Raw genomic sequence first — 15,807 nt, forward strand, 5'->3', positions numbered from 1 at the left:
AGTCATGGAATGCTGCCCAAATTAAAAGGCAAGCTGGAGTCGCCTGAAGAAAATATCTCATGGGGGGTGAACAGGAGTCAGTGTTTGAAGCAGTGTCTCTCAGAAGGATATAATGCGTGGCTTCTTCTCTTCTAAGGCCTTATTCGGTTAGATCAAACAGCTGCACACTGAATTTGTGTGAAGAAAACGGTCAAATGTGGGTTTTGGTACTAAACAGTTAATTCCTACTACTTATGTTTAAAACTTAAGGAATAACCCCTTAAGGCAGAAATACAAGCTGGGAATTAAAAATAATAAAGCAAACCAGTCAAAACGTGGCCAGCTGACAGCCCTTATGCACATCCTGAAACAAAATGGCTGCCATCAGCCCTTTGAGGACTAGCCTTGCAAATGGTGTTGTGGTGGTTCTATGAGAAGCAGTTTCTCACAGAATTCAGCAACTAGTGCTGCTTCTCGAAAACAAACAGGTACAAACTCCCTTATGTTAAGACAGCGACGTTTCTAGCTTTTCCCGCATCACGCACTGCCTTTGTGAACTGAGCGTTGCAGAGCTTTGTGTGTCAGAAAGGTGCAAAGTGTGGTTAGGGTTCTGTCATTATACTCCAGCAGTTAGAATGGTGGCTTTCTCCCCGTTCAATTCTTAAATCCTATTTCAAAACGAATCCCAGGGTGAAACTTGTCTTCAATTTTATAGAAGAAAAAAAATGATAATAAAAGCAAAGGAAATTTAAAGCAAAAAAAAAAAAAAAAGCCCAGAACAAATCAAATGCTAGTCACGCAATAAACCCCCCTCCCTCCTCCAATTTCTGTCATGGGGAACAGGGCAGGTTTTGGGGGGCTTTGCAGCACAAGCCCCCCCAGGGCACACAGAGGTAGCAGGTTCAAAAGGTCTCTGTCCCAAGTCTCTATTGGTTTTCTTGCGCCATGAGGTAATAAAGCTATTGGACTGACTAGCATGGAGCCCTCCGGCGATCAAAGGGGAGAGCAAGTGAGAAAGTCTGTGTGGGCTTGCGTTGCTCCTAGTTCGGTCTCTTACGCCACCCAAGTCCTTGTGCACGACACGTTTGAATCGGTTCAGCTTTGAGGCCTTTTCTCCAAGTCTCTTATTTTCTTCCACAATCCATGGCCTTATTCACATTCCTTCTTTTCATCTCCTTTTGGTATCTTCTCAATCCCACCAAAGACTTTTTTTCTCCAGGTCTAACGTCCCCATCCTTTCGTGGCTAAGATGCCATCTCGATATGTCACCCGTGCATCTATTCAATCTTTCCTACACTATATTCCTTACCATTGTCCTTCAAATCCCCCTTCTCTGGTGCGTAACATCTTTTTTGTAAGTTTTTTAACCCTCTTGTTCAGCATTCTTGATATCAGGTTCATTTTTTTTTGTCTTCCTCAGTTAATGCTTCCATGAGTCTGAATTGGCTTATCTCCCTGCCCCCCCTTCTCATCCTGGCTCCTCTACCAAACTATTCCTCACTCCTCCTATTTTCAGTACCTATCCTTGTAGAATCCTCCGTTTTGTCCCCTGCCACCTATTCCATTAGGATTTCAATCCATCCTGTCTTTCTCTTCCCTCTTTTGGATTTTCTGCCTGCGTCCTCCTCAGTTCTGCCTTTTTCATTTAGGTCATTCACTCTTCACACAAACTATTTACACACTCATCCTATTTCTCAGGCCCCGGGGGGAAAGTATCCTGCCTAATTCTGGAATTGCTCTCTGACCTAAGTATGATGGCTGGGAACAAGCTGCATTTGCTTCCCTGGAACCAGTCACATTCATTTTGCATTGGGATGGGGTGGAGGGGAGCGCTGAATGGAAAATGGAAACACAAACTGTACTAAGGCTTTAGAGCTTTTCTGCACGATCAGCTTCTTCTTCTTTTTTGCACAATAAATTGCACATCTGCCACTAATTTTGTGCCCCGTCAACATGTCTTCCCTCATTTGATCAGAAGGATGTCACATTGTCAAGTGCAATATTTGATCCTTTGGAAAATGTAGATTTCTTGTGAGATATCACAGTGGTATCCAAAACTCCCTTTGGGGAAAGAACCCTTTTTATATCAACTCATCTGCTAAGAAACCCACTGCTTGTCTTGGAACCTCCACACACGGCACCAACTTCTAGGGACTGTTCTAAGGCAGGGGGCACCATCGTAACTGCAGGCACCTTTTCTGGTGCCTGTTAGTCATTTTTAGAAAGTGGGTAGGGCCAGGTGGGGCTTTTGCCTAGCAGGGCATCTTACTGGCCACTGGAGCTTTGATTGGCAGGGCAGACTGAAAAAACAGCAACATTGCTTTGGCAGCTACTGCCACAACACCAGGATCATTACTGCATATAGATAAGCGAGGTGTTTTCAAGAACAGTATTTCTGCCTGAAAGGTTGAAGAGTTACTACAAGAGTTACGTATAACCTAACCGTCTGACGTAGAGTTACTACAAGAGTTACGTATAACCTCACTGTCTGACGTTCTGTGGCTGGCTCTCCCTCCTGCGGCAGCCATTTTGTGGTTGTCCCTATTGCCGTGTCAGAATTCCAACAGCGCCCACGGGGTCTAAAAGGTTAGAGACCCCTGTTCTAAGCCCCCATGTGTGTGCCCTTAAAGACACACCCAAAAGTCTAGGCTTCATTTTGCAAGGGACATAAGATAGCAGTGAGCAAACTGAAACCCATTCAGTTCACATGCAGTACTTTGCCAAGGCCCTTGTATTCCTCTGTGTGAGTGGAGGGCCTAAACCACATGATACATTGTCCCCAGGTCCTGTCAAGTACCGGTACGATGAGAGTTTTCGCGTTAAAGATTTCCAGGTGCACAGAAGCCCAATTCAGTTCGGAACCATTGCACATGAGGATTAAGCTTCCCCTCAGACCATTTTCCTGGTAGCCTCAGGGAGCTGCCTTTATCCCACTGGGGACACTTATGCGTACTGCTGGGCAAGACCCGAGAACAGTGTATGGTGTGAGCCCCCACATGTATGCCCTTAAAGACACACCCAAAAGTCTGTATAGGCTTCATTTTGCACGGAACATAAGCTAGCAGTGAGCAAACTCTTTTAGGAACGCTTGCCCCTTGTTACTGATCTCCTTACTGAGAACGCGGTTAAGGAATCCTGGGATAGTTTAAAGTCCACAGACATGGCTCATCCCGTGCTAGTATTGATTGTCGCTGGCACCTACCGGGTAAAACGGCATCACAAATGTTTTCCAGTGGCTCGATCCTTGTGCGCTCATGTGCCCCCGGAGGAAACGGGGAAACAGACAATGTGTGGCTGTCCCCAAATACGGATCTGCCTTGCACCAGATCAGACCGTTCATCTATCTAGTACTGCTAATCCGCTGCAGTGGTCCTCCAGGGCCCCAGCCAGGCATTCCTCGCCCTGATGAGATCCTTTCTCATACTGTGGACCAGTGTTCCCTCTAAGCTGAGTTAGTGTGAGCTAGCTCACAGTTTTTTTAGCCTCCGGCTCACACATTTTTTGTCTTAGCTCAGGAAGGATGGCTCCAGAGCAAACTAATTTACGCCGCAGCCAAATCACTCCCTCACAACTTTAATGCCCGGAGCTCACAAAGTAGAATTTTTGCTCACAAGACTCCACAGCTTAGAAGGGAGCATTGCTATGGACGCTTCCTACCTGTCACATCTCGATGAATTGCTGCGCTAGTGTCACTGGATGGGAGGCCTGTACAAGGGTGACAGGCAGTCTGTGTATCTGGCTGATCGAGTTTTGTTTGATCAGGCAGAAAAGCCCCTGTACTGGTGGTGCGGTGGGAAAAATGATAAGAAGTTAGTAATGCAAAACGTATTTTAAAAAGGAGACGCAAGGATGAACATTCAGAAGGAAACTAGGCAGGGATGTAAGGAAGGGTTGCAGCGGGATAAACTAAAAGAAGGGGAGGAGGAGAGGCAGCAAAGGGCAGAGGTCAACGAGAGCGAAAGGATGTGTAATGAGGTCCCAACCACAATGGGAAACAGAAGTTGCAGTTAAGGTACAGCATGTGAGATCTGTGTTGAGCTTGGCTCCCGTCATTGCTTGGCTGCTCCCCTTGACTTATTTTTAAGCTATCAGTCCTGCACAGGAGGAGATAGGAAACTTGTGCTTATAAACCTTCCCTCCTCACCCAGGACCTTGATCTGCCATCTTCAAAGCCACTGTCCTCCGGTAAGGTACCGCCTGTTCCTTTGCCTAATGGAGGAGCATTATCTGGGCCCAGGTGCAGCTTCCTTTTTTGAAGACCGTGCTGCCCAGAAACAATCCCTTTCTAATTCAAGCGGTGTCTGTCTTAAGATGCCCTGGAGAAACTATTCCTGTAGAAATGTGTATTGGATTCTTCTTCTCCCTAGGTAAAAACGTCAGCTCGGTTCCACAAAATCTTCTGTTGAGACTGAGGAAAAGCAGTGGGATAATGTCTTTTGTTTACCACCACTGGGGGAGATCCTGTCTTGGGTCTGGACAATGTCCTTGGCTCCGATTCTTTTTCCTTTTTTTTTTTTTAAACCCACCCCTGCCATTAATTCATCTTGGCGTGAAGAGACCATGGTTTGCCATCTTGGAATCATCCCGTCATAGAGAGATGCCAACGGAAGCCTTATTAGGCGGAACGACTTGGATCGTCCTACTACTGAGTGACCCCCACTGCGTTGCCATCTCGAATCGCATCCCGTAACACACAGCCGGAATGCCACCTGGGGTCCTCTCAGGCAGGCGTCCTCAAATGAGACTGATCCACCGGACAATGATAATCAGGTTGCAGGTACCACACTGGCTCACACACACACACCCCAACCCCTCCAAGTAGATACGCCATTTGGGATTTCCCTTCCCGCCCACCCACCACCCACCGATGTTGACTATATTGGGTCCCCTTCACCATTTCTAGAGTTGCATCTTGGTTACTAAACAGGCGCCCTTCGGGACGATGGGACAATGAACCATCCTGGGTCACACAACGGTCGCCTCCTGAGTGACCTTCCCCAAAGGAGTGCTGCCACTGTAAATCCCAAGAGGCGCCATACTCGATATCCCTCCCCGTCCCCTTTTCCTGGCACTGTGATGCAGTTATTCTCTCGGCAGGGGAGAGAGTTCTTTCCCTGCCCAGTCTTGTTTGGCTTTGGCCTCTTCCCTGGAGCCGGAAGGGAGAAGACAGGCGGGGAGGGAGGCGCACGGCAGGAGAGGATCAGTTGGAGGTGTCGGAGTGGACGCTGCCAGGACCTTCTGTTGGGGAGGTCACGGAGGATGGGGTGGCCGCTTCTTGCCAGCCACCGTTGGCCTGGTCAGGAGAAAGAGAAACAATTGGGGAAAATTCATCCCACAACAAACATGGGAATAGTTAGCCACCGCCGCCACCTCCTCCTCAGCCCATGCTTGCAACTAACAACCAACTGGACGCATTTTCCTTTCCCAGGGGCCCTAGAGCAGGCACAACTCAAGCAAACCAAGGGTCTTCGGTCACATCCCTCACCCCAATGTGGTTGTAACCTACCAAAGAATTAGGGCTGCTTCGACATGGAGGTTTTGCTCCAGGTGGGCAACCAAAGTGGAGTGTGGTGGGGTTTTTTTTGAGAATCCACGCAGTGTCACCCCCTAATTGTCCTTGAATGCATGAAGCTGCCTTATACTGAATTGGACCATCGGTCCATCAAGGTCAGTCCTGTCTACTCAGACTGGTGGTGGCTCTCCAGAGTCTCAGGTAGAGATCTTTCACATCACCCAGTGCCTGGCCCTTTTAACTGGAGATGCCAGGAATTGAACCTGGGATCTTTTGCATGCCAAGCAGATGCTCCACCGCCACAGCTCTTCCTCATATCAAACCAGGGGGAAACCCAGAAAGACTGCTATTAAAATGTCTTTGCATGCTGTATGGCGACAGGAAGTTATGCATTTTTTTAACCCTGCAAAATAAAAGTTTATTAGGAAGCTATGAATTTTTGAAGGTCCCGCCCATGTAGACCAATTTTCTGTGCTGCAACTGCCATTCTCTCATACACTACCAAGAGTACTGGGTGGGGGGAGCTTTTTTGGAAAAAAAATCAGCGATTATTAAATTGCTAAAGCATAATAATATAATGTAATCTATGGTGACAAGTTACCAGTGCCTCTGAATTCCCAGCTTTCATGTTCAAAGAATTCTCTTTCCATTGTAGCGATATAAAAGGAAAGGTGCCGGGATGATGACAGCTACATGGAGAAAGGCCACTGCAGTGAAGCAGCCTAGGGCTCCACTGCTCTCATTCTCATAGATCGGTTAGCCTTCTCTTATCTAAGGATTCTTAATTCTGACATCCAAGACTCTGATACCTGTTTTGACGCTGTCATAGAGACAAACTCCAGATCATGTAAAAAAAGCTGTTCCTGGTCTGCTGCTACTTTAGACTCAAGGCATGGAGAATCATGCAACTGTGCTTCCCCAAGGCTGTTTTTTTTTTTTAAATTCCCTGCACATAGCTAGATGTCATAAGGAAAGGTTCAAGTTTGGACCATTACACATCCTGATTTCATACGACGGCATAAAAACACAGAATGTAGGATTCAGGCTTCCTGCCAGCCTTTGCTTCCTTTGTTCATTTATTTTTAAAGGGAAGGTTGCCAGACTTCACATAAGTGAAACCGTGCCTGAAAACGCTTGCAAAATCCTCCTGAAATCTCAGCAGCTATAATGGTGTGGCTGAGTGAGATTTTAAGAGGCAGCGGTCAGGGTTTTCGTTCTCTTACCCCTGCCATGACTATCCCCACCAGAATAAATTATGCAAAATAAAATCACTTCTGGGCATTTGCTCAGCTCCCAGAATCCAGTTCTCCTTGGTGCAGAATTTGGATTACCATGGCATAAAATCTAAGGGCTTTTTTTCTCTTTTAGCATGGAGTACACAGAGAATTCGGAAACATCTTCAGACAGCGCTGGCTCTTTGGCTTTGAAATGGAGATGAGCACCGCAACCCTAGAGTCGGACTCGACTGGCTTTCGAGCAAGGGAACCTTTACCTTTACCTTTACTTTACACAGAGAACTGGTTCTAGCTGAGCCCTTTCCCTCTAAGTGTTTTTTTTGTGTGTGTGTGATCTTAAAAAGAAAGCGATGTTCAGATATGCAATCTCACACTCTCATCTGCAGTGGTACAGTCCGAGGACCCATTTCACTACACGGGCCTGCTGTTTGTGTACATTGGACCTAAGTACCGACCATGCAAGGGGTCTTGTAAGGCCCAAACAGTATGCTGGAGACAGAGAAATGCCCAGCACCATGGGAGGAGGAAGTGCTTCTGCCTCCTCCCCAGCCATTTGCCGGGTTCTTTTGAGACACTGGCCAGGGGATGGGGAAGATGCTCTGGATGCTCCTGCCTCCCCCCCCCCAGCCATTTTCTCGTGTGAAAACCAGGCTGGGCTAGGGGTTGCCGGGTTCTTTTGAGACACTGGCTGGGGGATGGGGAGGATGCTCTGGACGCTGGAAGTGTCACCCACAACATGCTGACGTCATGCAGACTTCTGGGTGACACAGGCACGTCGGGTGCGATGCTCTGGTTTTTGAGCAGAACTCTATGGGAAAATCAGCCTCAAACTATAGAGCTTTGCCCAAGAGGGCCGCCCCCCCCCCCAATGTCGCCAGCGTGCCAATGTCACTTCCAGGTTGACGCAGGCACATTGTGTGCAATGTGGCTGTAGGGGGGGGGATTCCCTCCCGCCAGCTAGCTGGCTGGCAGTGGCCGAGAGCCCGCAAAATCAGGACATCCCCTGCCCCCACCAGGCAAATGGCAAGCCTAGGCTGGGCAGAGGAGTTATTTCCCCAATTTTGTTGTTCCACGTGGATCATTTGTGCCCATGGGACAGCAAAATCAGTGAAATAACTCGCCCCCCCAGCATGGTTTTTGTGTGTGAGAAAACTCCCCCCTGGGGTATCGTTCCCAGCCCAGTAGGAGTCTCCTTTCTTTTTTTTTTAGAAGCTGTTCCCATAGCTGCTATGTGGCTGTGGGTAACCCAGGCAAACAACTGGGTATTGCGTATTTTGAGTCAAATTCATTAGACCCCCTCAGCCTCTAAACACCCACGTACTATCTCTAGCATCAGGAATCCTAAATGTCCCTGACTTGGCACACCATGGACGGATCTTGGCACTAAGTTTCCCATCCTTCAGACTTCAGCCTTCCTTCCAAACAGCCCCGGCTCTTAATCCTTCACAGCAAGGCAGTCAACGTCAACCTGTACCTCAGAGTTTTAAGTTCAGAATACAGGTGGGGGCTCACACAATGCGATGCTCTTCAACCAAAAGAAAAACCCGCCCTAAATCCAAAAAGAAAATGGAATCAAGGGAGAAGCCTAGGCTCCAACCCTTGACGTCTAGTTTTCTATGTGAAGGGAATCTTTTTGTTTGTTTGTTTTAGTACAAAGGGACACGCCATCAGAGGGGAGCCACCCCCTCAAGTCTGAGGGCCACACAAAAGTCTGCCATCACAATCAGAACAAGCCTTCAGTCACCTGACACATACCCTCATTTCTCGTGGGCTGTACATCTGGCTAGCGGCCATACTGTCTCCGTAGCCGCCCGGCCCCATGGAGTGACGCATCGATTCCACCTGGTAGTTCAAGGAAAACACATGAAGGACAGCTGGCTGGGGAGCACACAGCAAGAATTTGATCAAAAAGGCACCTTTATGTGGAGCGGGGGTTACCCTGAAGACTGAAAGGCATCAGGGAGGGACTGGTGATGTGGAGTTCTTTAGGAATATAAGCTAAGAATTTATAGTAGGTCAACATTCTGTGCTTCGTGGGCCTTGCTCAGAAGAAACTTGCTTGTTCTTCTGGTTAATTTACAAAATCATATGTTTCTGCATAACTGGGAAGTCCCCTCAGTATGTAGAAACCAGGGCATCTGAAGGACCATCTTCTCACATATGTTCCTGCCCAGGAATGAGGACCACAGGGAGAGGCCCTCTTGACCGTCCCATCAATCAAAGAAGCTTGTTTGGTGGGTACACGAGAGAGGGCCTTTTCAGTGGCAGCTCCACAATTAAGGAACAACCTCCTGAGGGAGGTGTGCCTGGCCCCCTCACTTTTTATTTTAGGAGGCAGCTGAAGATGGTTTTATTCAGGACGGCATTTCATTAAAGCAGCCCTAAACTGTGGTTTTAACTTTTGCCATTATGTATTTTTATTAACAGGGCTATTTTTGGGCAGGAACGCACAGGAATGGAGTTCCAGCTGGCTCCTGAGTTGGCCACGCCCAGCAGGAGCTCATTACATAACAGGCCACACCCAACAGCAGGAACTCATTGGAATTGGCTACATTAGGGGTGTGTGGCCTAACATGCAAAGGAGTTCCTGCTACAAAAAAGCCCATGGGTTTTGACAACAAACAAGGTAAACAGAATAAGAAGCAAAAGGTGGGTGTGGCTGGATGACCACACTTCTGGTAACATGGGTTTATGGCCTAATATGCTAATGAGCTGTACTATCAGGGGTGTGGCCTAATATGCTAATGAGTTTCTGCTGTTGGGTGTGGCTTGTTATGCTAATGAGTTCCTGCTGGGCTTTTTCTACAAAAAAAGCCCTGTTTTTATGTACTTTATTTTATATATTTTATTTATATTGTAAGCTGCCTTGCGCTCCCTAAGGAAGTGAGGCAGCTAATAAACATTTTAAAGAAACATATAAACAAAAACCACTACGTTGTCTGTGGCCCGATCTTGTGACTGGCAATTTTGTGAGCCTGTTAACTGTTACATGTAGGTATAATTGTGCACATTTCCAGCATGTCAGCATGCTTTTTTTGGGTATGTTGTTAGTTAAAGTAGGACAGTTGAGTTAATTCAGTAAACCAAACAAAAATAGTATTAGTTGTTGGAAGGACCCACATGTTGCCCCAAGCAAATTACAATTTCCCACCAGCAATTAAAATCAGTCCCTATAAACTCATTGATTTCTTGGAGGGATCTAATTATAATTAGTGATGGCAAATTGTAAATGGTGGGCAGCAAGTCAGGGCTAGGGAAGGGCAAGAACCGGCTCACGAATGAATGTTTGTCCTGAATTTTGATGCAGTTCGTGGTGGTTTGTCAAGAGCAAAAAACAGGTTTAAATGGCGCTGAGCCATTTAAACCTCGGCTTTCTGCTCTTCACAAAAAACAGCTGTTTGCCTTAAATGGCTGGAAGGCATTTCACCCCCTGCTTTTTGCTCCCAGCAAAAAGTGGCAGGGAGCAGAAAGCGGGGTGGTGGTGGTGTTTAAATGGGTCACAGCGATTTCATCCCCAGTTTTCTGCTCGTCATGGCTTTTGGCAGCAAGCAGAAAGCAGGGGGTGAAATGCCTCTCAGCCAGTTCACACCCTGCTTTCTGTGGGGAGCAGAAAGCAGGGGTTTAAACTTTAAATGGCTCACAAACTGATATGAACCAGTTTGGTTCTCAAACCAGCCTATCGATTCGTGGTTCAATTTGTGGTTCAGCCACGAACTGAACCACAGAAATACAATTTGTGCCCATCCTTGTTCAGGGCACATGTATTTCCTTCTAACAGTGAATGCTGATTAATCCATTTTTGTTGACTCATCTAGTGCTTGAACAAATAAAAACATGCAGCCCCGCATGGTTTTAAAAGTGCACTTTCAAGCTCACGGGGGAAGGAAATAACAAAGAGGATGACCTTTCAGTGCACCAGATTCCCTGCCCCAGCCCTACCACTGCAGAAATAGTCCATTGCCAAACCAAATGCCACATCCTTTATACGGAATCCATGAGCCATTACTGCCACAAGAATATGTACTACACACATGAAGCTGCCTTGCAGGGAGTCAGACAATGATTGAGGTTATCATCGTCTACTCCAAGGCTCCCCAAGATAGTGCCAGTGGGTGCCATGACACCTGCTGAAACCTTTCCTGGTACCCACCATGAGTTTTCAGAAAGTGGGCAGGGCCAGGTGGGGCTTTTGCCCTGCAAAGCTTCTGATTGGCTACTGGAGATTTGAGCAGCTGTGCAGATTAAAAAAAAATGTTTTGGTAGCAGCTTCTACCACAGGACAAGGCTCTCCACTGTGTAACTGAAGGTAAGCCGTGCCAGCCATTTTGGGGTTAGCTCCCACCTCCCTTGGCAAGCTGCACCCACCAAGCTGTGTCAGAATTCCCGATTTGCCTGCAGGCTCAAAAATGTTGGGGACCCCTGGTCTAATCTGACTGGCAGCAGCTCTCTAGGGTCTCAGGTAGAGATCTTTCACATCGCCTAGTGCCCTGTTCCTTTTAACCAGCGATCCCGGAGATTGACCCTGGGATTTCCTGCACGCAAACTAGATGCTCGGCCGGTGAGCCACAGGCCCTCCTCAAAGGCATCCCCTTTGACTCAATCCAGCAATAACCGGTCCAGCTCAGCAGGGAGGGGAGAACTGACCTGTGATGTGGGATAGGAGTCTCCATTCAGGCCTTGGAGGCCCATGAACATATCGCCAGAGTTGGAGAGATTGAAGGATCCACCGGAGCCTATCAGAAAACAGAGGAAGGGGTTGGGGGGAGGAAAAGAACAACAGGGTGAATGGGATGGGAAAAATACAGCTTGCTCTAGGCAAAGCAAAAGGTTAATTCCATTGCAAAGCTGACTAGGTGGGGAGTGAGGCAAGAGGATTTGTCTGCGGGAGGAACCCCTGGCTACTTCAAGCCCAACAAGGGGGCGCCATGTGCTAGTGTTAAGGGTGTTACTGCACCCAGTAGGGGGTGCTAACTGCGGGGGTCAGGGAGGGGGGTGCTGGTGGTGGAGGGATCTCCCCAGGAACTCCATCGCCTGGCGGAGAGGGAGCTCCGTGTTACTCCAATCCCAGCAGGGACTCCTGCACCAACATGGGGTGTAGCGGAGTTTTTTTGGGGGGAGGGGAGTTACCCGCGGAGGAGGGGGTGTTGGGGGAGTCGCCCCCACTCTGCGCGGCGCTGACAGCCGTTTTCACGGCGTAAATATTGGCTTCCTCTTGGAACTTGCCGATGTTCTTCTTATAGCGGATGCGCTTGTTCCCGAACCAGTTTGAGACCTGGAAGGAGGGAGGCAGGGGAGGGAAGGGGAAAGACGGGAGGGAGGAAGTATCACAACGGAGGAACGGGAAGTGGGTGGGAATGAGGGAGAAGAGGGGACGGGAAGGACGGGGAGGGGAGGGGAGGAGGGGATTATGTATCGACAGGTCAGCCATACAAATTATCCTTTCCCCCACACCGCCAACCCTCTGCCCCGAGTCACTCCTAACACCCCAGATTAATCCCCACCCGGCCGGTTTAGCACAGCCTCAGGACTGCCCCCCCACGAACCCCCCAGTACCTGTGAGACTGTGATGCCGCATTTCTTGGCAAGCTCCTCCTTGGCCTCCTCGCTGGGATAGGGGTTGCTCAGGTGTGAATAGAAGTACTCATTCAACACCTCTGTGGCCTGTTTGCTGAAATTGCGGCGTTTCCGCCTGCCAATAGCAAGGGCAGAAGAGGAAAGGAAGAGCGTGGGAGCAGCTGAGAAAGCACAGGGAAGTTGAACAGAGACAAAGAGAAGATCCGAGTAAGGGGGGCAGAAAGATGGGGATGGGAGGGGAGAAAAGGTCATGGAGGCAAGCAGAGGCAATACAAGCTGGACATTATGTTCAGAAAATACATGTTATACAGCATACAAATTGACAGCATAGCATGTTGGGAAGGGCTGTGGTTCAGTGGCAGAGCATGTGCCAGACATGCAGAAGGTCCCAGGTTCAATCCCTGCCATCTCTAGTTAATAAGATCTGGCAGAATCTGGCAGGGAGGGAGTAGGTGATGGAAAGACCTCTAGCAGAGACAGCAGGGTCTCCCAGGTCCTAGTCCAATACTTTAACCACTGTGTTCAAACAACTTAAGTTTCTAGCCCTTATAACCACAAAGCATGTGGGCAAGTCTCCTGAAATCTCAGAAGCCAGAAAGACTTCCAGTGACTGGAGACAGGGTTTCAGTGTCCTTTCCAGTTCCTTGCCCATCCCCCAGCAACCACGGAATAAGCCACGCAAAACAGCAACCGTTGCAGAATGCATTATGCAAAATAAAGCGATATTACACAATTTGCATAATTTATAAGAGTTGCAGGATTTATGTTTTCTTGATAACCATTTTGTGTGTGCGTGTACAGTACTTTCAAGTCACAGCCAACTTATGGTGACCCCCCCCCCAGGGTTTTCAAGGCAAGAGACTAACACCTATGAACGCACATGAAGCTGCCTTCTACCCTTAGTCCATTCAAGGTCAGTACTGTCTACTCAGACTGGCAGTTGCTCTCCTGGGTTTCAGGCAGAGGTCTTTCTCACCACCTATTCCCTAGTCCTTTTAACTGGAGATGCCGGGGATTGAACCCGGGACCTTCTGCACGCCGAGCAGGTGGCTCTACCACTGAGCCACACCCCCTCCCCTAACAGAGGCGGTTTGCCATTGCCTTCCTCTGCACAGTGTGACTCTGGACTTCCTGGGTGGTCTCCCATCCAAATACTAACCGGGGCCGACCCTGCTTAGCTTCCGAGATGTGACATGATCGAGCTAGCCTGGGCCAATCCCGGTCAGGGTGATAATGGTTTGAAGTCTCTTTTAGTGCCACACGCTTGATATAACAGCTTGATACGCGACCAGCAGCACCTTAGAGACCGACAAGATTTTGGGGGTATAAGCTTTCCCTCCGGGAGCATTGACGCTTGAGAGCTCATACCTTGAAACTCTTGTTGGTTGCTAAGGTGCCACTGGACTCGAACCTTGCTGTTCGACCGCGGACCAACACGGCTACCCTCTGAAACACTCTTGCTCTAACAGTCTTCCCTGGCGTGCTAGCTTTCTAGAGGCAGAGAAGGGCCCCTGCCCTTTTAAAAGCCGCGCCAACGTTGAGACGCTGCGGCGGGATCTCACGGATCCCCTGGCCCGGCGCAAAAGACGCCCCGCGATTCGACGGCCCGGCTTGCGGCGCGTCATCCGGATGAACCACCTCGGTAGGTGGTTCACTTTTGATGCGCCGCATCGGGGGAAGGGCCGGATCGGAGACGGGAGCGCAACGCCAGCCAGATGTTGGCGTGGGATCGCGCCTGTTTGCTCCGTCTCCGATCTGGCCCACTCCCGGCCTAAAACGCCTCGTGTGAACGGGGCCAAGGAAGGGCTTTTTGATGTAGGACAGCATTCACTTGCATGCTCTCTCACTTAGGAGTACAGTGTACAAACAGTAGGAATGCCTACTTTGAGGAAAATGTCCAGAGTGGGGTGTGTGAGAGGAATGTGTGCAGCTAGGGTTGTCAACAGGCCTGGGGAAAATGCCCTGCCCCTTTAATAGAGCCTTACTGGGATGTTATTTGCCAGGGGGTGCGGTTTCTCCCTCTGCCTTAAAAAGCTCCCCCTGCCCATTTCCACACGTTCCAGGCTCTATTAAAGGGACAGGACATTTATCTCCTGGCTAGTTCGGCCGATGCGACGGTGGCGTGGCTAACCTGGCGTCAAGGAAGCGGGAGCGCAGGATCATGACGGCTTCGCACGTGCTCTGCTTCAGCTGCATCTGGATGGAGCTGAATTTGCGGTGGATGATGCTGACCATGCGCTCGATCTCCTTGGGCGACACGGGGCGCGTGCGGCTCTGCTCCCGAAGGAGGTTCATCACATGTGTTGTGAACTCGTTGCAGGCCTGAAGGGAGGGGAGGGGAGAGGAGGGGGTGAGGCAGAAGACAGTTTAGAGAGAATACAGAATAGGACTGGCACACTCGAGTACGCCAATCAGAAATGCTTATTACCAAGCCCTAACACACAGGGAAGTCACAATAGCACACGCATTATTCCTCCTGTAAATTTATGGCGATCTCGCCCTCTTCCCTCCCTCACATGAAGGATTTTCCCTTTCTTCTTCTTTCTTGCTGAGCGGCCCCTATTTCTATTTACTTCTTATTTGTTTATCTATGGCTACCCCACCCAGTCACTTTAATATGTGAGTGTGTGTGTTGGGAACTCAGCCCAGGGACCTGAGAGAAGAGACAAAATCACCCTCTTATATTCAACTTCTGAAATAGCAGCACACGAGAGGCTTTAGAAAGTTCAAAATAAGCAGAATGTTTTATTTAACTGCTGCAGTCACACACACTAAATAATCCACTTTCAATCCACTTTCTAACTGGATTTTTACTGTGTGAACTGGCAAAAGCCAGTCGGAAAGTGCACTGAAAGTGCACTGAAAGTGGATTATTTAGTGTGTGTGACCGCAGCTTTGGAGGAGAAAAGGACAGCTTGAATCAGGGGTAGGATGTATGAGGTAAACTGATGATAAAACTATGCAGAGGCTGGCAATGGCAAGCCACCACCATTTGTCTCTTGCCTTGAAAACCTCATGAGGGGGTCACCTCTCGCTTCTCGGCCTTTTGGCTAAGATCAGCGTAAACATTCTCTAAATAAAAATGAGGGGGTCACCATAAGGTGGCTGCAACTTGACGGCACTTTCCACTACCAAATGTAATGCAACCGAATCTCATCCGTCTATTGCTTTTTCGTTGTATACCCTACCTCGTTTACTTATTTGCTTGATTTGAACCCCACTTTTTACTAGAGGTGTAAAATTTCCGGAACTTTTGAAACTCGGAAAAAAACTCGGGTTTTTTCCGTTTTTTTTCGGGGGGGGGACACGGAAATTTTCGGAAAAATTGGAAAAAATGCTACATTAGCATTTCTTTTTTCTTTTCCAGATTGAAAGTCAATCTGTTACTTTAGGAACATAAAATATGACTATGGACATTTTTACTTGGCATGAAATTATCACAACTAGCATATTAAAAATATAGTGTATCCAAACAATTATTACAAACAGAATACCCACCCACATGCA

At 48.5% G+C, this 15,807-nt stretch overlaps 1 protein-coding gene and 1 long non-coding RNA gene across 4 annotated transcripts in view; both read right to left on the bottom strand.

Annotated features, from left to right (window-relative positions):
• Positions 1–670: 670 nt before the first annotated feature.
• On the bottom strand, positions 671–3,452 carry LOC107114005. The gene is made up of 2 exons (XR_001482634.1): positions 2,460–3,452; positions 671–2,417 (listed from the first exon to the last, which is right to left on the bottom strand). It is a non-coding gene; the product is annotated as an uncharacterized LOC107114005 (long non-coding RNA).
• Positions 3,453–3,564: 112 nt separating this feature from the next.
• Positions 3,565–15,807, bottom strand: part of PBX2 (pre-B-cell leukemia homeobox 2) — a 54,391-nt gene continuing 42,148 nt past the window's right edge. For 2 of the 3 annotated variants that reach the window (XM_015415412.1, XM_015415411.1), the window contains exons 4-9: positions 14,432–14,622; positions 12,280–12,415; positions 11,854–11,998; positions 11,371–11,459; positions 8,482–8,568; positions 3,565–5,272 (exon numbers count right to left, since the gene is read on the bottom strand). In XM_015415412.1, the coding sequence (XP_015270898.1) occupies positions 5,180–5,272; positions 8,482–8,568; positions 11,371–11,459; positions 11,854–11,998; positions 12,280–12,415; positions 14,432–14,622 (741 nt within the window). In that variant the 3' untranslated portion in view covers positions 3,565–5,179. The remainder of the gene's footprint in view (positions 5,273–8,481; positions 8,569–11,370; positions 11,460–11,853; positions 11,999–12,279; positions 12,416–14,431; positions 14,623–15,807) is intronic. The other variant, XM_015415413.1, reaches the window with a different exon arrangement.

This window comes from Gekko japonicus, unplaced genomic scaffold, assembly GCF_001447785.1.
Source record: "Gekko japonicus isolate JY-2015 unplaced genomic scaffold, Gekko_japonicus_V1.1 scaffold1234, whole genome shotgun sequence".
Lineage (NCBI taxonomy): Eukaryota > Metazoa > Chordata > Lepidosauria > Squamata > Gekkonidae > Gekko > Gekko japonicus.